General features: G+C 36.0%; 3 protein-coding genes across 6 annotated transcripts; 2 read left to right on the plus strand and 1 right to left on the minus strand.

Moving 5' to 3' along the window:
* Positions 1-2,312: 2,312 nt before the first annotated feature.
* LOC103340535 (uncharacterized) lies at positions 2,313-13,016 on the plus strand. Of its 4 annotated transcripts, none has more exons than XM_016796267.2 (15): positions 2,313-2,607; positions 4,458-4,984; positions 5,069-5,342; positions 5,977-6,275; positions 7,505-7,672; positions 7,869-8,624; positions 8,747-8,841; positions 8,934-8,993; positions 9,078-9,166; positions 9,349-9,903; positions 10,079-10,153; positions 10,415-10,485; positions 10,568-10,625; positions 11,448-11,697; positions 11,889-13,016. In XM_016796267.2, the coding sequence occupies exons 2-15, from the start codon at positions 4,578-4,580 to the stop codon at positions 12,611-12,613; spliced, it is 3,882 nt and encodes a 1,293-aa protein (XP_016651753.2). In that variant the 5' UTR covers positions 2,313-2,607; positions 4,458-4,577; the 3' UTR covers positions 12,614-13,016. The 4 variants fall into 4 exon arrangements, with proteins under 4 accessions (XP_016651753.2, XP_008242177.2, XP_008242178.2 ...); XM_008243955.3 differs by having other exon boundaries at positions 2,314-2,607; positions 5,069-5,348; XM_008243956.3 differs by having other exon boundaries at positions 2,314-2,607; positions 5,069-5,348; positions 8,943-8,993.
* A 2,486-nt stretch (positions 13,017-15,502) lies between these two features.
* ABI2 (Protein phosphatase 2C family protein) lies at positions 15,503-18,739 on the plus strand. The gene is given in 6 exon segments (XM_089042204.1): positions 15,503-15,796; positions 16,613-17,300; positions 17,414-17,773; positions 17,879-17,984; positions 18,131-18,247; positions 18,250-18,739. Coding segments are annotated over 5 exon segments (1,404 nt in total). The 5' UTR covers positions 15,503-15,796; positions 16,613-16,697; the 3' UTR covers positions 18,468-18,739.
* Positions 18,740-19,060: 321 nt separating this feature from the next.
* LOC103340537 (mitogen-activated protein kinase kinase SIPKK) lies at positions 19,061-22,431 on the minus strand. The gene is made up of 9 exons (XM_008243959.3): positions 22,082-22,431; positions 21,910-21,994; positions 21,517-21,651; positions 20,915-21,139; positions 20,637-20,819; positions 20,279-20,502; positions 19,649-19,694; positions 19,428-19,527; positions 19,061-19,278 (listed from the first exon to the last, which is right to left on the minus strand). The coding sequence occupies exons 1-8, from the start codon at positions 22,156-22,158 to the stop codon at positions 19,438-19,440; spliced, it is 1,065 nt and encodes a 354-aa protein (XP_008242181.2). The 5' UTR covers positions 22,159-22,431; the 3' UTR covers positions 19,061-19,278; positions 19,428-19,437.
* Between the last annotated feature and the right edge of the window lie 1,501 nt (positions 22,432-23,932).

A 23,932-nucleotide genomic window follows, 5' to 3' on the forward strand; every position in this document is an offset into this window, starting at 1 on the left:
ATTACTATAATTATTATTGACGTGTGGATTTTCTATTTACCTTTTTTGTTCTTTCCATTTCAAACCCTCAGTTTTTATTTTCTTTTTCCTTTTGGAGAAATTCAAACCTTCATTTTAATTTTTTTTTTTGTGGTTAGTATCTGATTAGCCTACGAGAGGTTCTGGACTCGAGAAATGTACAATTATAGTTTGTCTGATTTATGTATTTAACAAATGTAGGACTATTGTTACCATAGATGATTAAGTGCAATGGTAATATCACATGGCATGTATATGCAATCACTTAAATTATTATACATTTGCTGATACTTGAACACTAAACCATATATTGAAAATCGATAATAATTGTAAAAACTTCGGATAATATTATATCCGTATCACGAAGTGTTAAAATATCAACTTTATAAGATGACTTCATTTCCCAATCATAATTTCAAATTATACAAGTTTAACAATAGATTCAGATTTTAATGTTAATATAGGACAATTCCAGGTATTTATCGTCAATTTATCGATATTTTCCTCGATAATTTTGCCTATATTTCGGGTAAGATATTTTCGGTTCAAACCCCTCTTCACTCCGAATTTTTGCAGCCACTTAACCACCACGCTGCTCATGACTTTGTGATTATAAATTATGGAATCTAGTATATATAATACTTGCGAGACTTTCAAAAATTAAACAATTTAAACTCACTCACGCTCTTGCACACAATGGGGTTCGAACCCCTCTCCACTCCGGAATTTACAGCCACTTCACCGCCACGATGCTCATAACTTTGTGATTATAAACTATGAAATCTAGTATATATAATACTTGCGAGTTGTTTTTCAAAATATAAATTAACATAATTACTTATTGTTTTATATTGTTGATCAATTACTTAATTACTTAATATAATTTATTTCTTTTCTATTTAATCCATTTAATGTTATTGATTATTTTATGAATAATGCTACTCTTACCACATTTGTATACCACTTCTTTATACCATCTTATGTGGCAGCTGAGGTGGATAACCACATTAATTAAAATTATTTAATATTTTCTTTTCTTTTATGATTTATTCATGTATTTGTTTTTCTAATTGCCTTAATTAAAATACTCTTCATTGATTTAATTGACGTGACATATAATATGGACGTGCCACATCATGTGGTATAAAAATGTGGGAAGTGTAGCATTACTCTTATTTTATTATTCATTATAAGTACTTACATTCACTAAGTTCTCCTTCAAATTTTTGCTTAATTACTTAAATCTCTATAATCATTTTCATTATTTACTATTTAATTCTTCCTTGGAATAAATTTATTTATGTTCTTAATTAATTTTCAATCTTCACTATTATTTTTTAAGCATGGTAAAGTGCCTAATTTTCATCAAAAATCAAATTGGTTTACATCTTTAATTATTTTTCAATTTTTGATTAAACAATAAATATAAGAACACGTACCATGTCCAGTAAATAACGTGAAATAAATTGTTGCTTAATCACTTAAATCTCTATAATCATTTTCTTTATTTCCTATTTAATTCTTCCTTAGATAAATTTATTTATATTCTTAGTTCATTTTCAGTCTTCACTATTATTTTTTAAGCATGGTAGAGTGCTTAATTTGACGACAAATCAAGTTGATTTACATCTTTAATTATTTTTCAATTTTTCATAAAATATTAAATATAACAACGTGTACCATGTCCAGTGAAATAAGGTTACTCATGTATCTTATCATGCAATTTATAAAGTGTAAAATATTTTACTAAAAAATGATAAATAAATTACTAAGGGATGTTTAATTCTCTTTCATTAATTACTCTAAATTTTCTAAGTCACAAAGTTTGTCAGCTCGCAGTATAATCAACTTAAATCACTCAAACCCACTATGCAATGCATTTCCTTCCAATTTTTGTGTGAAAATAATAGATGATTGACTCAATAAACTTCTTTGAAAGTTTCATTAAAAATTTCCATGTATTTATCACAATTCCCATGGTTTTTATCCAATTTTTATCGATATCGATATTTTCCCGATATTTCCATCGATATTTCCGTGTTTTTGAACCACCGATATTTCTGAAAATATCGATATTTAAGACATTGGTCACAGTCAAATCTATAGCATGTGTGTGCAGCCTTAATTATGACATTTTTAATATTTATTTTCACAGAATAATATTTTTAAAAATTGTTCAATAATTGTCACTTCCCAAATTCATCCCATGTGCCAATACACCTACCTACAAAATCATACATGCATATATAAATTTACATACATACCATTCATTGAAAACTCTCTCTCAGTAGCTGTTTGAGCCGGCTCGACAATGTTCTTCCCAAAGTGCCCCCACCCTCGACTCCGATTTTAATTAATTGATAAAACGAAGCATGGGCATAACAGTAACTTCACTATATCCCATTCCATTGCCGATCAAAACACAGGGCTCTTCTTCGTCCTCCATGGCTTCGTACGAACCTTCGATTTCGAGCTCCGAACTTAAACAGAACCCTCGGAATATTCAATTCCTACCCTATCATTGAATCTCCAAATTAAAGAATCACCCTTGCTTCACCATCAGTTAGACATCATTGTCTCCGATTGAAGGTATAGATTTGAATTTAAGCTTCAATTTGATTAGATTTTGGTTGATTTAACTTCTACGTGTTTATTTAGGGTTTTTATTTTTGGCGTGTGATTGAAGGTTCGTAATGCTTCATTTCTCTAGGTTTTTCGTGGTATTCAACTTCTAGGGTTTCCGTTTAATATCAGAGCTATTTTTCTTGTTTTAAGGTTTTTTGTATTATTTTTATTGATGAACTCAGATTAACAGAAAAACTTTAAATTTAGGAAACAATAAAGTAAAAGATAAATAAAAATTTAAAGTAAACCAAATTTAATGTGACTATCTGTTTGATAGGTGTAGCTTTTGTTGATTAGAATGGAGAATCCTGAGCAAAATAAAAATGTTGAAAAATAGGGGAAAAATAGTCTCATTCAGTAAAATTTTAGCGCGAAAGACCTTGAACTTAGGATTCATACTATTACTTGGGTGAAACAGCTAGACCCACCTCCTCCCTCTAGAAAAAGAGCCAGGGAAAGAATTTTATTTCTAAAGAAGGAAAGATGATAAATGAAAAAAATGCATTTGGTGACTGTGCGGTGTCACTTTCGCAGCCTTTGATATAGCTGTGTTCATTGAATTATCTTAAGTCCTTTGTTTTAAGTTAAAATAGAATGACAGTCAGTGTTGAATTATTCTGCTATGCTCATGGTATGTTAACTGGGCCATTGTGTAGGTGTCTGTAATAGCATGTGTTGCTCCATTTAGTGTCATCATCCATCTTATTTAGTTTTCATTGGTCAATGAACTGATATTGATATTTATTACTTAGGGAGATTCAACCAGAACTCAACAATGACTTCAGTTAATTGTCAGCTTATCTGATTTTCCTAATCTAGTATTTACTTTTTGGGTGTGTGAACGTTAGATCTGTGTGGTGTTCTTATCCTTAATGAACAGTAGTAGTAAATTGTAGAAGTAGCAGGATAGACCGGGGGGAGGAGATTGTACCAAAGGAGACCTGTTTGACTGGGCATTTGGTTACTGTAAATTGTGCATATTTGAAGTGGAAATATTTTCTATTAACTGTGAGCTTATCTGATTTTCCTAATCCAGTTTTGACTTTTGGGTGTGTAAGTGTTTGATCCCCTTCCAAAAAGTTAATGCTTAAATCCAGGTAGTCGTAATTATATTTGTTATATATGCAACATGCCATTGATCTTAATTTAATATCAATGTGATTATCGTAATAATGCTAACATTAATAGAGAACTAGAATGCTGCTTATATTTCAGATTTCTGTGCATGATTCTCGTATAGCATGCACATCATTTGCATTTATTTATGAGGGTCACATGGTTTGTGGATTGTAATGCTACATAGTATATATATTCGGGAGTGTATTGATAATATTTCTCATGGAGTGCTTCACCCATTCTCTTTTATGGATATAATAAGATGTGGCATCTATTGCAAAGGTTAATTTATTTCCTTCTTCTTCCTTTCGGATAGGGGAGTTCACGAGATTATTTGAATCTTAGGTTCATAATTTTGTGAACCATTACTCTGAATCTGAGTGGCTTATGCATAATTTTTATGAACCAATACCCATACTCAAAATCTAAAGGATGTTGCCAATTTCTTTTACCTTTGAATAAGGAATCCATAATTTATGTGCTGTATGGTTTATGCATCTCAGTCCAATTTCTTGTTTACACATTTTCACATCTGGCTTTTCGTGATATGTATCCAATAATTTTCTCTTTTCTTGTGCGCATTAAGGATCTCAAAAAATGGCTACCCATCTCATCATAATGGAAAAGTTGATTATTAATTTTGAATAAAAAAAAAACAAGGATTTTGCTTCTTGTATCATGATCCTTATCTGTTTCAGGTGCACTGCCCAGTCATTGTTCTTTAGAGTTTGGGCTTTATGCGCTGTTGTGCCCATCTTTGTCATGCACCTCTGTATTTTCTGGCTTTTTGACCCGGAGAATGTGTGGAAACTGATGCAATGGCAACTTCTAGCAAGTTTGATCTCTCGTCTGGTAGCCCGGATAGACCATTATACAACAGTGGGCAGCGAGGATCCCACATAGCTGCTCCATTGGACAGATCTGGTAGCTTTCGCGAGATGGAAAATCCTATTTTATCTTCACTTCCAAACATGTCAAGAAGCACGTCTCTAATAACACAAGGAGATGTAACAAACTTCATCCATTGCTTGCGCTTTGATCCAAAATTGGTGGCTTCAGAGTACAAGTCTAACCGACAAGGGGACTTGAGAAGACTTGTGAGTGTTGCTCTTAGCATTTCACCTGATGAATCTCCATCTGGTTCTGTAAAAGGAAAACCATCTCCAATACCGGAGGATATAAAACGAGTCAAAGCTGGTCTGCGTGAAAGCTCTGTCAAGGCTAGGTAGTTCCCTGTATATTTTTCATTTTGGTTTGTAGTTGTGAATTGTAAGTTGTAATTACTCCATAACATTGAATCATTTTACAGGGAACGTGTAAAAACATTCACTGAAGCCTTATCCGTATTCAACAAGGTTTTCCCAAGCGTACCATCAAAGAAGAGATCAAGAACAGAAGTTTTTTCTAATGAACGGTCTAGTGTGGTGTTATCGAGTGATAGGTCGATCATGGGGCCAAAGATGGGTAAGATTGGTATTCAGAGTCATGCTGTCACAGGTGGTTTTGAACTTGAGCAGCAAAAGTCAGAAGAAAGGACCAAGAACTCTGTCCCAAACAAACGCACTCGTACTTCTTTGGTGGATGTGAGGGTCTGTATCTTGGAAAAATTTCTATTACACTTACCTTTTTCACTCATATTTTCTATATTGTGCTCCTTTCTTGAGTACTGTCTATGAATATCTTGTTTAAAATTAACTTATAGGAACTACTTTAGTTGTAATTGTGGTTAAACTAGAAAATCACTCTATGCTGTTATTGTTATTCTATTTTAGTACCTGTTTTAGGGGCATATACAAATACTTCACTTTGATCTAATTGGATCCTTCTTCCACTTAGATATCCCTTTCAAATGTCTTGAATGTGAACATTTTGTTCACCTGAGTGAGTGTGGGATATGGTACTCATGTAGTTTAATGTTTATGCGTATTATTAGGTTTCCAATGCACCCTTGTTTGGTTTGTTTTTGTTTTTAGTTATGATGCATATGTGGCTGCATATAATTATGAAAGTATGCATACTTGCTTCATACTGTTCTATTGTTCTCGAGCTGTGGATTGGTTAAATTTGTCTTTTGTGCTTTAAGCCATGTGCATTCTGCCTGTTAATCCATGAAAGGTAGATTGATAATGTCTCTAGTTATCTTCAGGTTGGCACCATTGATATTTTCTGCATTATTACTCCTTTAAGGGAAGACTGACTTAACTATGATAATTGTAGATGGATGTGAGGAGTAATGCTCTTGTCCGGTCATCTGGGGCAGTAGACAGGGATAGGGAAATGCTGCGGCTTGCAAGTAGTGGTGCGGTTCAGGGAGAGGATCGGAATTTATCTATCGGTGTTGATGGTTGGGAAAAGTCAAAAATGAAGAAAAAACGTTCTGGGATAAAGCCAGATGCTTCTCCAAGTATGGTATCCGGTAAACCAATTGATGGCTTCCGTGAAACTAAACAGGGAATGCAGCAAAGGCCTGTGAGTGATGCCCGTTCAAGGTTAAATAGTGACTCCCATGGGTTCAGGTATGGCTTCTTATAGTGCAACTGTACATGCATCTTCATATAAGGACAGTCTGAACCATGATATATAGAATCTGAACAAATGTATCCATTCACGGTTGAGGTAAATTAGATCACCATTTTGCAGAATGTAAATTTTTATTTCTAAAAGGAACTTAGGAACACGTAGCCCTTTCAGGTCAATTTACTGGTACAGAAGTCCCGGCGAACTGTTCAATGTTAACGAATTTATGCTTATTATTTATATACTTCTACTGAGGATCCATAGGGTATGTGGTAATTGTTTAAACTTTATGCAAGTTGTTGTTTGTCACCATTTATCTTCAGTTTTGTATTGGAATTGCACATCTTATTCTGGAATTTTAAAAGGACCAAGGTTGTATTGTATCCATCTGAGGGCATTGTTAATTTGAGGTTTAATTGCACATTTATGTTTTGATTTTTCTCTTCGTGTATATGGATTTTGATGATAAGAGATAAATTGTAGAAATCAACAACTTCACATACTTTCAAAAGTTTTAAAATGAGTTCAAAGAATCAGCCAAAAGAATGACACCTATTTATATGGTTAAGTTGTTTGGTCTTTTCCCTATAGGTATACCGGCATACTATTTTTTTCTCTCTATTTCCATTTGGTGTTGTATTGTCCTATTATTTAAGGAAAACATGTTAATTATTTTGGTCAGATAAGGAAAACATGTTAGTGATTGAGAATATCATAATTCCCTGAAGCCTAAGAAGGCATATCTAGAAATTATTGAAAAATTATGCCTTTTATAATATAATTAGCAACTAAGACTTTGGTACTTGTAATTTTTTCATCTGATGATAAAAAGGCAATACGCTTGATGTAACAATTGCCCTAAAGGATATCTGTACCAGTAGTGATTGATTAAAACTTTTGCAGTTATTGAGTAGAATCAATCTCATGGATGGAATTGGAATGCATAAGACAGGACTCTCTTTTAGGCTTTCACCTCATAGTACAGATAGTGAAAGGTTTTTCACATAATATGAATACTTTCTTACGATGGGTGATCGAAGGGCCGCTCTTCTTGTTTTTCTTTTTCTTTCATTAAACTATGCTTCTTGTTGACATGTTATTTCATTGAACTTTTGAAATAATCACTTAGGAAACATTTTTCAGATTTGTTTTTTGTTTTTTGTTTGTTTGTTAATAATTGTCATCTGTGATACTTGAGAGGTAATGTTGATGTCTTATATGTTTATAGGCCAGGAGTTACTAATGGAGCTGTTGGAGCTGGAAAGTCTGACGGAATCTCACAATTCCGTTCATCCATCCCTAAGACTGAACCAGACAACACTTCCCTTATCAATGATAAGAGAGATCACCCTATTGGTACAGATAAGGAAAGGGTGAACCACAGAGCTGTTAATAAGTAAGCATAGCATCCATAACATTTTCTTATGTGCTTATCTTTTAGAGTGGTGTTCGACTGCTTGTTAGGGCTGCTATCTTTGTTCTATTGTTAGCCTCTTTATCTCTTGCTCCTTCTATTTATTTACTAATTTGGTCTTTATTTATTTATGAAACTTTGTATTGATTTCTCCCTCTTTATACTGTATGTCTTTCAGGGCAAGTGTTCGTGATGATTTTAATTCAGCTAGTCCTACCTCAAGCACAAAGGTAAATGCTTCTGTTCGGGCTCCACGATCAGGCTCAGGTGTTGTACCCAAGTTGTCTCCAGTTGTTCATCGAGCAACTGTTGCTAATGATTGGGACATGTCTCATTGTACAAGCAAGCCCCCTGCTGCTGTTGGAGCTAACAATCGCAAACGCATGGCATCAGCACGATCTTCATCTCCACCTGTTGCCCAGTGGGCTGGCCAAAGACCACAGAAGATCTCCCGCACTGCGAGACGATCAAATTTTGTTCCTATTGTCTCAAGTAATGAGGAAACCCCTACTATGGATAGTGCATCTGATGTTACTGGTAGTGACATCGGGATGGGATTTGCCAAACGCCTACCAGGAAGTTCTCCTCAGCAGGTTAAGTTAAAAGCCGAACCTTTGTCTTCAGCTGCACTATCGGAGAGTGAGGAGTCAGGAGTTGCGGAGATTAAATCCAGGGATAAAGGCAAAAAGACTGATGAGATAGATGAGAAAGCTGGACAGAATGTTCAAAAGGTGTCCCCTCTGGTCCTGCCATCAAGAAAGAATAAGCTGGTTACTGGGGAAGACCTTGGAGATGGTGTTCGGAGGCAAGGGAGGACAGGGAGAGGTTTTACTTCCACAAGGTCTCTCATTCCAATGGCGGTTGAGAAGACTGGAAATGTTGGAACAGCAAAACAGCTAAGAAGTTCCAGACTTGGTTTTGACAAAAGTGAAAGGTTTAATATATTGTACCTGTGTATATTTTTCTGGCTGTACAATAAGTATGCTATTTATTTTGTAGCTGGAAAATATTTTTACTTGGATTGACTCTCATATTTTATTGTAATTTGTTACACAGCAAGGCAGGTCGACCACCAACTAGGAGACTTTCTGATCGAAAGGCCTATACACGTCAAAAGCATACAGCAATCAATGCAGCAGCAGATTTTCTCGGTACTTTTATTGAGGAATAATTCCTTGAATTGATTTTCTATTTTAGTATAGTGTTTTTTGTTCTCTATTCACTCTTGTTTTAATTTTCTAAGTTGGGTCAGATGATGGACATGAAGAGTTATTGGCTGCTGCAAATGCTGTCGTTAATTCTGGTGACTTTTCATTAAAGATTTTTGTTTTTATCTTATTCCAATATATATTTTGTTGTGGAATTTAAAGTTTTATTATTGCTACAGCTCGGTCCTTCTCAAGCCCATTTTGGAGGCAAATGGAGCCATTTTTTGGTTTTTTATCTGATGCGGACACAGCTTACCTAAAGCAACAGGTGACAGCTTGCTTTAATTAAGGGGGCGAAGGAATAGAAGCTATTATTTTCTTAATAATTGATATTGATAAATACTTTCTTGTCCCCAAAATGTTTTACTTGATATGCATATTTAGGAGTCAGCTATGCCTCTGTCTCTCCTGTGTATAGTTATGTATTCTAATTTTCTATTGATTTGTCAGGGAAACATCGAATCTAATGTGACGACTCAAGCCCAAGTTCCTTCTAGTATAGATTGTAGTGCTACTGTCACTAATGGGCTTAGGTTGATTGGATGTGAACCAAAGAGTGGAGAATTTCGTCCAGAACATTTAGTACCAGGAGCTGGAGATCAAGTTGCAATTCCCCTCTGTCAGAGACTCCTAGCAGCCGTAATTCCAGAGGAGGATTTCAGCAGTGGAAATGACGACCTCACATTTGATGCAGATGGGGTTGAATTTGATATAGATGCAGAGGTGGAATCAAATGGTTTGAGTTATCAATCACAAGATAACTTCCAGTTTGCTGGGCATGCTGCTTTTAATGGTTTTAGGATTACTGGGAGGCCGGAATATGATGAGCCCGAAGGCACACACAAAGCAATCAGTTCGAACTTCAGTCATTTGCAAAACGGTTTTCTTTCAGAGCAAGTATCAATATCTGGATTGGCCTGTTCAGAATCTCAGTATGCTAACATGCACATAAATGAAAAACTTCTCCTGGAGGTGAATAGTATTGGAATTTTTCCAGAGCTAGAGGTTGGTTTACTTTCCATAGTATCTCTCATTTCCCTTCTATCAAGTGTTTCGTTTCATAAGAAGCTTTTTCCTTTGAAGCTTTGTCCTTTCAATATTTCAAAGTTATATATTTTATCCTTTCATAATATGGACTTCTATTAATTATATATATATTTTTTACATGATCTTTGTTAAGCCTGATATGACACAGACTGGGGATGAAGGAATCAGTGAAGAAATTAGGAAATTAGAGGAGAAGTATCATGAACAGGTATTTTTATATAGAATTACTCTGCCTTAGTTTCTACTAACTTTTTATTGGATTCTTTTTCATCTTCTTACTGCTGCATCAGAACATTCTGTGGAATGGATATGCATGTTTGTCCATTTAGGGCAGTTGACTTGGATAGGAACTTTAAATAAGTAATCATTTTGGATGTACGAGAACAGTTATTAGTTACTGTGCTTTTAATTTTTTATTGAACTTTGTACTTGAGGCTTCCATTTAATGGTTGTCTTTTTGATGTAATAGGTCTCCACCAAGAAAGGCTTGCTGGATAGACTGTTGGGGTCTGCATCGGAAAAAGAGGAATTCCGAGAAAAGTAATTGATCCTTTATCCTGTGATTATTTTGCTTAATCTTCTGTGCATCATTATGTAACTAATCGATTTTTGTTTTGTATAGGGAGCTTGAACAGCGTGCCCTTGACAAACTAGTTGGAATGGCTTATGAAAAGTATATGGTAATCTCTTTAACCTTAAATACGTCTCCATCGTGTTACTTTGCTCTTTATTCAATTATTCCATGTAAGGTTTCAGGATGCAAATATAGGTATGATAACTACAGGGCTAGAGCTGCAATGCATAAATTATCTAGAATAAATCGTTAGAAATAAAGACCAATGATAGGCCTTGGTTCTGGTCAGAGGTCTTACTTGCTGTGTTATACTCTTGCTAATATTGTATGTTACTCTAATTTATTTGGGATACTACTGACTGGGTGAAGTATTCTGAGCATTCTGTCATCATCCTTTAATGTCGCCTAGCCTTTGTTCTGGAGGGTGCCTTTTGATAGCTTTAAGAAAAGATAATCAGTCAAGCAACCCACTTCATGAGATGGTCACTGGGGGTTTGTAAATGCAATGCTTGCATGCAGAAAAGGTCTGCATCTTTTGAATGCAAAAAAACACCTCAATAAAATGAAATTTTAGAACCTGATTTCATTGGAATGGATTTCAGTTCCGAAGTTATTAAATAGCATGCCATCTGGTTAATCTTTTTGGCTCTTGAAATGCTGTTTTTGTGTGTGTTTTGTATTTTGTTATGTAATTGTTGCGTTTCTTTTTCTAGATTGTGTTACTCTTATGTTAATAATACATTTTTTTATAAATATAATTGTCAATTTGGATATGCAAATTATTCTTAAAAAATTGAATCCTTGGTTGCCTCCATTGGTCTAACATTGAGGCTGTTTACTCAAGTGTTTCAAGTACTGCTGGTGTTCTGCTTTTGACAATAGACTTGCATTGATGGTGGCTGGATTTAATACAAACATTGTTTGACAGAGTTGTTGGGGTCCTAATGCCACTGGTGGGAAGAGTACCAGTAACAAAATGGCCAAGCAAGCTGCCTTAGCATTTGTTAAGCGGACATTAGAGCGATGTCGAAAATTTGAAGATACAGGGAAAAGCTGTTTCAGTGAACCCTCATATAGGGATATACTTCTTTCTGGGTTTTCCAACGTTAATGGACTGCGACAATCAGAGGCTATTGCAGAGGGTGAATCCACCAAACCATACACATCCAAAGTTTCAGGTATTTCTTTTTATGCCTCTGAATAAAATATTGGGAATGTGCTTTCTGTTCCATATATCTTCCTATGCGTGTTCTTTTACTGATTGTGTAATCAGTTTCATAAAGGCACAAAGGACTTTGCAGTCTGGATATTTTCTTCCTCTTCTTTGTGATTTTCCTTTGTTCAAATATTTTTTTCATCTCTTCTGCAGCTTCCGTGGGTTCCCAGCAAAGCCATTCACAGTTTAGTCAGAATGCTGATAATCATAATGTCATATCTTCGGATGTGCTTCCACCTTTAAATCACCTGTCTGAACAAGCTATTGTTAGAGAAGAGACGTGGTCAAACAGGGTGAAGAAGAGGGAATTGTCACTTGATGATGTAGGTAGTAATATTGGAACTTCAAATGTCCCGTCGGGTATTGGAAGTTCTCTATCTAGCAGTGCAAAAGGAAAGAGGAGTGAGAGGGATAGAGATGGAAAGGGGCACAACAGGGAGGTGTTACCTAGAAATGGAACTCCAAAAATTGGTCGGCCAGCATTATCGAATGTAAAGGGGGAAAGGAAAACAAAAACGAAGCCTAAGCAGAAAACAACTCAACTATCTATTTCAGTAAATGGCCTCCTTGGAAAGATGTCGGAGCAACCCAAACCAGCATTGCCTTCTGTATCAAAATCAGGTGAAATGACTACCAGCAGCAATACCAAAGAGAAGGATGAGTTTGCCTTGGATGCGATTGATGACCCAGAGTCCATTGACTTGTCTCACCTGCAATTACCGGGAATGGATGTATTAGGTGTCCCTGATGATATTGATGGCCAAGGGCAGGATTTGGGTTCGTGGTTGAATATTGATGATGACAGTTTACAAGATCAAGATTTCATGGGTCTTGAAATTCCAATGGATGACCTCTCAGACTTAAATATGATGGTTTGAAGTTGCTTCTCTGTATAGTCTTGTTCATTATACTATTGACTAATGAAACAAAATTGCTGTTTCAAGAAATGACCAGTGATAAGAATAGTCATTTGACTATCCAGTTCCAGCTACATGCATAGTCATTTGGCTATTGGTCCACAGTTAGGTTATATAGATTCTTTTGTAGGCTCCTGCACAAGTTGAATTTTGAGTGAACCTTTCGGATGTTTTGGATTTTGCTCCTGTATTAAGTTGGTGACTTTGACTGTAAAGATCTTTTTGTTCAAGGCACTAGTTAGTATGGTTTAGTTATTATATCTTAGCAAACACTGTATCCTCCCTGTAGCTGTTACAAATCAGAGAACGATGTCCTCTTGTACATACATTTTATTATTTCTAATAAAATCAGCTCTTAATTCAATGTGTTATCCTCTAGCTGGCAAACTCATCGTTAGAAGTTTCGCCTTCTATTTGTCTATTGGTTTATGATTATTCTACAGAGATCTTCAGTCTACTGCTAAATATGAAGTAGTGAATGCAATTACGTTGGTACACATCCAGGCACGTGACCGCTTGAGGTTTTTGTCCTCTCAAATTCAACTTCCGGCGAACTTCTTTTACTTTTGGTGTGTATATTGGTAAGGCTTACTGATAGTTAAAATTTATTTCCCCATTTTTGTTCTGCTACTAGTCATACATCATTTTCTGTAGATTTCAATTGAGTGGGACTTAGTCCATTTTTTTGACAGGATATACCTTACCTCGAAAGAATGGCTTATACGTCATCTCTAAGTGCTTCTTTGTGGACCTTGATTTCAAACAGTTAAGGTATGCCGTTATTCCTAAGCCTATAGCTACTCACCAACCTTATTCTGAATTTCTTTTGAACCTTGATTTGAGTTTGCAAGAAACACTTGGTTCTATGCTTTTACCTGGCATTGGTGCTCATTTGAGGTTTATTGCTTTTTTATATCAAGTTTGATGCTTAGCTCACTCCTCCAGGCTTGACTTGTGTCTTGTGCCTCACTTGACGCTGGTTTTATTTGGTATGAAACTTGAAATTGTGTTATACCCTTTTTTAGTTGATGCCCTATATATTTGATTATTTTCAGTGCATTTAAGACTTCAAAACCCATTTTTAACGTTTACTTTTTTACTTTTTTCTTTTTTCAGAATAATGTTTACTAAAGATTAAGGATTTATCTCACAAGCTTCTATTTACTTGTCTCCCGATGTTGCTTTTTTCAATATTCTCTTTTTCATTAGTAATAGTGTTTGAAGAGGAATACCAGAACTTTCAAGGACATTGTACACTTTCTATTGTAGTCCCAGTGTTGATGAATGCTCTATTTCCTGAATTGTATTAACTAGTTGCCTTAGTTATGCAAGCGTCTCCCATATATCATCAGTATTATCATAAATATATAAAGTAAGGCGCATGCAGCCTAAGCTGTATTTCTTTGGCAGATGGTTTTCAAGGTCAATACTGCATACTCACCGCGTTACACAGGGCTCCCTCTAAAAGTATCTTGTTTTTAGCAGTTTCATACTCGTTCTTGTAGTTTACTGTTGGTGGCCTTGAATTTGTATTCTGTTCAAAGTGCTGAGGTACCTTTATTCAATTCTGAGTTGATCAACCCTATCTTGCCATCCCAAAGTTTTACTTGTATGTATACATATGTGGCCAGGTTTTCAAAGATTACAAGGTGAACTGGTGTGCACATTTAACACTAGTGTTTCTTTCTACGGTAGTTCAGGCAGAGGCTGCCTCTATATTCTAGCTTAAATTACAAAAGTACCCCAGCTTAAATTACTTTGAACGCTGAAGAACAGACTTTTTCTTGAAAGAACAATGAAAAGTTGGCAGCAAGTGTCCGGAGGCCAGCCATGGATGGCCTCACTTGACCAGCACTGTTAGGCATTGCATGGCTGGCCTGTTGGGGCCGGACGGATTATGGTTGGTCTCGAGCCGTGGTGGCGGCCACGGTCGTTCTCATCAAAATGGTAAGAAAAGAAAAAGATGTAAAATATCTTGTCCACAACTCTGATGTGGTGGTGAGGATATTTGGGCTCAGGGCCCAAGCTTTGGGGCCTAATCGTCCATGCGTCATGGTCTAGGTTTAAGGCTCAAAGACAAGAAGCCTAGTATGAGACTTCTGGATTTCTATTTTTCGGTCAAACACGTTATTTTTTGCAATTATAGAAAAAGCAGATGCAGTGTTTGAGTTGAGTTGTACGGTCAACATCAATCATTTCTAGAAACAGCCTATCAAAAATGTGTTGAAATTGCTGTGCTCTTACCAGAAATAAAATAAAATTATTAGCTCCGCGGATTCATCTTGACCATATGGAAGTTCCAATTTAGTGAGACAAGTTAGACACTGGGGGACTTGCGTGTCAGCCCCAATGGATGATTGGCAACACGCGTCCACAGGTGAGAGGTTGGTTGCATGAGACTTTTTTGGCACGAAATTCATGGGAAAAGAAAAAAAAAGAAAAAGAATCCCACAAGATTGGTACTGGATTTTTCTCTCCGTGTTTCTCAATGAATCTGTGACACACAGTTTGAGAACAGAGTGCGTGTATCATGTTACGTGTATGTAATGATCCATCTGTCTCTCTAAAAGTGGAAGATGGATGGCACTACACTCCACTCCAACTCCGCCGCTCCAAACTCCCTCTAACCACTCATGACGCGACAAGTTTCTAGTCGCTAGCTAAAATGCCTCATGGTCTTATCATGGTTGACGGTCGTATCATTCAAGATAGAGATATATTATTTTCGTATACGTGTCTTATGAATATGCTAAAATAGTGGGGATGCCAGAAAAAAAAAAACTATATATTATATGCTAAAATAGTGGGGATGCCAAAAAAAACTATATATTATATGCTTCAAAGAAATTCCATGGAATGGTCTTATGTTGTTTCTTCTTTCTTTTTAAAGATATGATTCTTACATGTTGAGATATTTTAGGCCCACTTTTTTTAATTTTTAATTTACTTGATAACGTAGGTGCGTAGATGCCTTGCTTTGGTTAATTTAATTCCGTTCTCTGACATATTATGAACACGTGTGTTTCTCTGATCAAATTTTTCCAAGTTATATATGTCCAACATTGCACCGACCTTTTACGGTTCTTCTTGGCCATTTCTCCTTATTCTGCAACACCAAATTTGCATGTACAGTTTAGAAAAACGGTGAGCAAACTCATCAAACACCTTTACTTATTTTGTGTGTGTATTATTTTTGATTTGTTTCAGAAGTTGATCAAAGTATATTTGGGAGCTCAGAATAGCTGAGCGATCAGATAAAGTAGTTGGTGACTCAGCTTTACTTTTCATCTGCTTTTGATTTAGTTAGTTGGAGTTGGTTTGGTTCAAAAAACATGAAAGTTACATAGGAGAGAGAAAACCCAAATTTCTAGAGGCTGAAATGAGTTGCCTCTGATCCAGGGAACCCAAGTTTTCAATGATTTTCCTTTCTGGGTTTCTGTATTTGTTCTGAGTTTCTTTATCTGGCAGCATTTGATTGTGCTGGCTGCAAATAGGACAGTGAATCTCACATTCAGTTCATTTGATCAAATTCATAAAGCACTGTTTTTTTCCTTTCCTATGATCAATGGGTTGGTAGAAAGTTAGAAAAAGAAGGCTTTGGTTCTTGTCCTATTCTTTCTTTCATGTGGTTGATGAGGAGGGTAGATAGAGAAGGGTCCAGAGAGGATTGTCCAGAGAGTTGAAGAGGTTGAAAGGGGCCTAACCTAAAGTTTTTCTATTTATAGTTTGTAGTTTCAACATATTCTTTAAAATATTACCACAAAGTGGAAACTTAAAACAATTTAGCAAATCAAATTCAATTTCCCATTTCAGTTCAGTTGTTTCTAATCCCAAAATAATTGTCATAGGCATCTAAATGTTCATGATATTTGTATTAGATTATAGAAAGATTTATTTCTCATTCTCACTGAAGACATTTCTTTATTTTTTGTTCTTTTTAACCAATACACTTGAAAAGAGAGAGAAAGTAATTGCAGACTAGCAAGTTTATTAGTTTAAGAGGGTTTGGAAGGTGACGGTTGTTACTGCCAAGTGAAGGAAATCCATGGAGGAGATAGCTCAGGCAGTTGCGGTTCCATATAGGCTAGGTAATTTGATCCATGAAGAGTCAGCAGTAAAAATCCAAATGGAAATGACTGGCCTCAAGCTAATAGCAAATTCACCTTGTGAGTCCTTTTCTTGTGGAAATGAAAGTTACAGAAGCAATGGTCCACATGATGAAAACAGAGTAGAAGCCACTGTGTCGAATATGCTTGCAGGATATGTGGGTGATCGGATTTCTAATGAAAATATTGATTGGGGAAGTAAGGAGTACAATAAGTTCAGGCCATCATGTGAGGTTGGCAATGGATCTAGTACTACTTCTGATGCCTCTACATCGCTTATTTCGGCAACTAGGGATAAGAAGATTTGTAGAACAAGCTGCAGTCAGAAAGTTTTCGATTTGGATCGAGTACCCCTTTGGGGTTACACATCTATCTGTGGAAGGAGACCGGAGATGGAAGATGATCTTGCCGTTGTACCTCGATTTTTGCAGATTCCTATTCAGATGCTAATGGATGACTCTGGTTTGAATGGCATGAATCAAAACCCAAGTCACTTAACTGCCCATTTCTTTGGTGTCTATGATGGCCATGGGGGTTGCCAGGTCTGCCAGCTTGACCACAAATCTGATTTTTGTCCTAAAGAATTTCCATATTTACATTGATCAAGGGATTTTTCAAGTTGGATTCTTTTAACTAAGTAGATATTCTTCTGTAGGTTGCTAACTATTGTCGCAAACGTGTACATTCTGCATTGGCTGAAGAGATAGAAACTGCAAAAGCAAGCTTGCATAACAGAAGTACTGGTGAAGGTTGGCAGGAGCAGTGGAAGGAGGCTTTCTCCAATTGTTTCTTGAAAGTGGATGCTGAGATTGGAGGAGCTCCCAAAGGCACGAATGTGAGCAACACTTGTACTTCTGGGGACTATGATCTCCAACCTATTGCTCCTGAAACCGTCGGTTCTACTGCTGTAGTCACCGTTATTTGTCCAACCCATATCATAGTGGCAAATTGTGGTGACTCAAGAGCAGTATTATGCAGAGGAAAAGTGGCTGTTCCATTGTCAGTAGACCACAAGGTAAGGCCTCTAATTTATGTAGTTTCATTATATCTTTTTTATTTTCAGCTCATAACTGAAGTTGACATTTCTAGATAGACTGATTAGCTTTTGTTCTGCTTTTAGCCAAATAGAGAAGATGAATGTGCAAGGATAGAGGCTGCAGGAGGCAAAGTCATCCAGTGGAATGGTTCTCGTGTATTTGGTGTTCTTGCAATGTCAAGGTCCATAGGTATGAGTTCGAAACTCATTCTATTTTATCTTCCGTCAGAAATGGAACACTAAAATTTACTATGCTTGTATACATGGTTTGAGTTTGAATACGTTAGACCATTCAGATTCAGATCTCATGCTGATGATGATATTCAATCGTATCAGGGGACAGATACTTGAAACCATGGATTATTCCGGATCCAGAAGCAGTGTTTGTTTCTCGAGAAAAGGAAGACGAGTGTCTTATTCTAGCCAGCGACGGGTTATGGGATTTCATGACAAACCAGAGGCCTGCGATATTGCACGAAGGCGGATCCTTTTGTGGCACAAAAAGTATGGTGATACCACCATGTCAATGGAAAGGGGTGAGGGAGTTGATCCTGCTGCTCAAGCTGCAGCAGATTATCTCTCAAGGCTTGCCTTGCAAAAGGGGAGCAAAGACAACATCACTGTAGTGGTGGTAGACTTGAAAGCAACAAGGAAGTTTAAAAGAAAAACCTAACTGCAACTAAGATTGGAATCTGAGATATGCCAGTATATTATTAGATGATTATAATCAGTAAAGAGTGGCTCAGCCCATAAGTTTTTCATCTGGGTTGGTGTGGTTATGAAAACTACTCTGCATAAAGAAATGGTCAATGCTCAATTATAGCCTCTCAATATTTTTTCTCTTCATTTTGTCCACCTTTCCTTAGTTCTGGTTATATTAATTTGTGCATAAACAGAAATTCCAGTAATTTACCACAGTGGTGTTCCACTCTTCTTCTTTTCTTATTTTTCTGCCTCTCTTCCTTGGTTGATTGTCTAACAATTTGACACCAATAACCCAATCCATCAGGAATGCGTGTGAACTTCTGGTAGCCGTTTTCCTTGAGGAACTGCAAGAGTCTTATATACCAGATTGAAGAAAATACTGATTGATAATCACAAATTACAAATGAGGGGGCTAATTGTTCATCACTAAGTTGCTGCCCTATTTATATAAACATTCATGACTACGTGAATAGAATAATTACAAGATTAACCAATGATTAAACAGTGATTAACATAAGTACGAACAAATTAATTGAAAGTCTGATAAAATCATACAGTAGGTTTGATTTTGAAGGAAAAGGGTCTATATCTTTCATTGATGTGGTTCATACTACAATTAGGTCTAGGAGAGTACAAACAAATGGCAGGAATAGGTATGACTAGTTCGCAAGGAGCCATAAATTCAAAACTCAAAAATCATTCGTCTCAATTACAAAAATACACATCCTGGAATAGACAGCACGGAGAGCAGAAGAATCATTCTACGATCCAATCGTTCCCTGGATTTGCAAGGAAATAGAATTAAGAGTCGTCATCCATGAGAGAAAATTACACTTATATGAGCTTATTATGGAAAAGGAAGGAACTTTTGTATTTCAGTTCCACTAATGAATCCAAGATTCGGACTGAACTCAAGATTTGAACATACCAGATAGGTTTTAAAATGTTGCAAGGGGAGATCCTGCTTCACTGAAGTAAGAGGCAAGGTCAATATTCAAGTCGTTGTACATGTTGATGAAAGGATGTGTCTGAAATCAAACAAAAAAGGAAAAAGAAAAAGAAAACCACATCAGATTGGAAGTATCTACAAAGTCCAGCAAACTTGTAACATCAACATAGAAAGGGTTCAAAGGGTTTCATAGGTCATACTAGGAGATCCTGAGCTGAAGATCTATCCTTAGGATCTTTCTGTACACTGAGATAAAGAAAAGACCCACAAGGTAGGATTAGTAACCTCACTAAATAGAAAGCAAAAAATTGAGATAAATAGAAAACAAACAAATGTCAGCAAATTTAGGAATAGCAACTTCATTAACAGACAACAAATGACTACAAAATCTACCACGGACAAGCAGAAGTTAAATCTGGCCAAAAAAAAATAGAAGTTAAATGAACCACAAATTGTGTTGGGCCATGATCCAATCATTTTGGAATGGACGGAAAGGGCAAAGAAAAAAACAAATAGTGCATGAAAAGAAATTAATACAACCACAGAAAATTACTTGTTCCAAGAATGCTATTACGAGCCTAAAATTATTACATAGGAATGTGAAGATTTATATGATTATCAATGTGATTACAAGAGGGAAATGTTCACCAAAATTTACAAGTTAAACAGGCTCACAAACACATAACCAAATGAACAGAAAGCATGGCCATGCTTCCTGCTTCTTAAAATGGAACACAATTATTCTAAATGATTCTTCAGATAGTTACACCAAGTAGCTTATTTTCAGAATCTGGCCAAGTTAGTAATGAATGAGGAAAAATAACCCTTACCATGCAGAAATAAATGAGCAGAACTCCTGAGAAAATTGATCAGAAGGTGCACAAGGTGGTGGTTGTTCAACAATGGCACTCATAAGCTCAAAAAAGCTATCCCATACTTGAGCTTGATCTGGTGGTAAATATGGGAATTGACCTGTTGCACACTCCAGCAGTACTAAACCCAAGCTCCAGATGTCACTTTTGTAACTATAATTGCCACCAACAATTCTCTCTGGCTACAAAACAAATGTCAACAGAAATAGTTAGTTCCATGAGTTGGCATAATAGGCTGGCCTGCACCTCAATACCCCTGGATAATAGAGAAACAAGACGTTTGTTAAAGCAATATAATTACTGTATTTTTACTCACCGACATATAGTTGAATGTGCCAACAAAAGTATTTGCCTGTTCGGAAGTGCTTGCCTTTATTGCACTCACACCAAAGTCAGTTATTTTAATTTCTCCTTGATGATTGATTAACAAATTAGAAGGTTTGAAGTCCCTGTGAATGATGTGTTTTTCATGATGAAGATACAACAAACCCTGCAGCACCTGCATCAATAAGAAAGTGAGAAAACATGTTTTAATTGATGTTTATCACAAAGACCAAGAGTTTCAGGACTGCACATGAATGTCAGCTAACTTGCCTGCTTACAAATGGAAGCAAGATACGGCTCTGGAATTGTTTTGACCTTTTTCAGAAGATCTGCCAAAGACCCACCATCCATGTACTCTAGGATTATTGAAATGGTACCATTATCATAGAAAGACTGGTAACATACAACAATGTAGGGACATTGTGATGATTGATTAATTTTCAATTCCTGTGCAATCTGCTTGCGAATTGACTCCTCAATATTCATTTGAATTACCTGAATGTGGGAAAATGCATCAAAAAACTACTAGAGCAAGGAGAACATGAAGTAAACAATAGGATACGCACAACATCCCAAAGGCATATTGTTGGATAGCTCTACAGTCTACAAAAGCATGAAGATAAGCAAGTCCACGCAGAATCAACCATCCAAAGCAGTTGAGCCACCCGGAAACGTTACAATTCTTACTAATGTAAATTTCAAAACACAATGGGTATAACAAAGCAATATGAACTCAAAGATCTTCCCTCTTTATTCATCTCAAACACAAGAATGCTACTTATGGCATAGTAAGGGGAACAACTATACATCTTCTTATCTTATGGTACACAAGGAGTAATTTGACTAGGAAAAGAAAGGGCCTTGTGTAATACCTTTAGTGCAAAAAACTGGCCAGTCCATTTGTGTTGAACCAATTGAACAACCCCACCATTTCCTTTTCCAATGACTTTAATCACGTACAGATCTGCTAAAATCATCTGATTGTCTGATGGCTGAATAGGCGGTGGCTGAGCATTTACATTCACATTTACAACCAAAAAGAAAAACACATCAAAAAAAAGCCTTCTTTCGTAAACTTACAAGTCACAGACTCACAGTGCATGAGCTTTGAATGATAAGCAAACCCCACATGCCAAATGCTAATAATGTTGATCAGATTGGCAAAACCCAACCCAGTTCACTTCCAAGATTCAATTTTTACATTTCACAAAATTGAAAAAGAAATTTCTGGGAAAAAAATTTATGATCTTTGAAAAGTATCTTACAACTTCAACTTCTCTATGAGAAACGATCCGAACCCCTTCTCTATTAACCAGGAGATCGCCATCCATAAACGTGCCGCTTTTTGTCCTGCCATACCAAAAAACCCACAACTCAACTTAATTAGATACAACGCAGAGAATGATAAAGATAGGGAAGGGAAGAGAAGAGAGTTACAGGAACTTAGAGATGGAAACTTCATCAGGAGGAGGGAGAGTGAGCTTGAGGTTAGGTCCTAAGCTTCCCTTCTTCATGATGACTCTTCGAGCTTTGAGCCCTTAAGCTTGTTTGCTCGTTTTTCTGCTTTTGTCCAGAGTCTAGACTCAGAGTTGAAGTGAGTCTCTTGGAAATTTTCAGAATTATAATATCGATCAAGAGGTCTATTTTTAATTAAATAATAATAGTCAAGGAGGGACCACTTTGACTAGAACTAGTGTTGCTCCTGTTGGTTGGAAAAGTTTGGAAATTGTTGAAGAACACTCGACCTTTCACACAGCAGCTGGGGAAGAAGATGGGACCGTTGACTTTTCTTTCTGCGCACCCAGTTTTCCACATAGTTTCCTTCTTCTTTTTTGGCATTTTTTTTATATATACTGTAATGCTATTTGGAATGATATATCATATAGTTGATCAGTACATTGAATTGAAAATTTACCTGATTACTGGTTTTAATTAGTAGCTTGAAATAGAACACTCTTTAACCTTTTTTTTCATTTGTTTTTTGTTTATCAGACTTTGGAAAGTAGGTGGCTTCAAAAAAATGCAAAAGGAAAGGTCAAAACACGCGAGTGATTGTAAAAATGATATCCATTGTCATGCCACTTTCACACGCTTGACTGATATGGATGGGTATAGACTCCAGAAATTATAGATGGTGATATATCTTTGTTCACACTTTCTTTGAGTAGTTGATTTGTTAGTTGGCTTTGTGAGGCCACAATGACAACAAAAACATTGGTGCACACGTATTAGGGTAGTAGGTCATGACAATATGTTCATCTCTCTAGAACAATAAAAATATAGGACATGTGAGTTGATTATGTTCGTCTATCTAAAATACTTAAAATATAAAATATGCGTGAGTTAAATCAATTAACCAACATAAAATATTCACTTTTTATACCGAATGGACAAGAGATTAGGGTAATTGAAAATATTGCATTATCAAGGAGAAGAAAAGGGCATACAAAAAAAAAGGTAGAATAAAACAACAATGGCCTAGAGGATAAAGGAAAGCTGAAGTGACCTTCAAGTGGTATAGGCCAAGTAGGGTAATAATTGAAGCAGTGTCTTGATTTCTGTTGTCGTTCGTTGCCATGGCTGCAATTAGAATCCCTGTACCCGACATTATTTTAGTTGTTACCTTTTTGGATAAGGATGAAGAGGATCGTCGGCACAAGAAGTGTGATTTTATATTTGGTCATAATAGAAGTATGACTGGTATCAAACAAGACAACAACATATATACAAATATAAGGCAAAAGTTTACTTTTCGGATTGTAATTTTAATTTTGTAGTTAAATTTTGAACAATTCAAAGATGCATTTTAATTTCTATCAATTTTTTCCAAATTAATTTAAGTTTTGACCACGTGTCTTTCACATAGAGGTTCATCCGACCTATCTAACAAAAGAACACAATCTAGATATCTTCTCATTCACTTTAGGCGTGATTTTGGGATAGAGTTTTTTTAAAAAAAATATATTACATCTCCAAGTTGAAATTTTGGCAAATTTGAAGGAATTTGGGAGGAATTTTAGCTTGAGTTGACAAAAATTGCCCTACAATAGTGGCACATGGTCAAATTTAAATGAATTAAGAGGAATTTTGACAGAAATTGAAATGTGTGCTTCAATTGCTTTAAATTGAAAACTACAATGACCTAAGTGGTAAAATCGGCAAACTACAGGGACTAAAAATGATTTTTTGCCTAAATATAAGGCTCATAAAAGTATATGTGAAAGACTATACCATATAATTAATTTCGAATGCAATGATGTAATGCTCACATAAGTGTTATGTGAATTG

This window comes from Prunus mume, linkage group LG8 (assembly GCF_029339155.1).
Source record: "Prunus mume cultivar Tortuosa linkage group LG8, ASM2933915v1, whole genome shotgun sequence".
NCBI classification, from domain to species: domain Eukaryota; kingdom Viridiplantae; phylum Streptophyta; class Magnoliopsida; order Rosales; family Rosaceae; genus Prunus; species Prunus mume.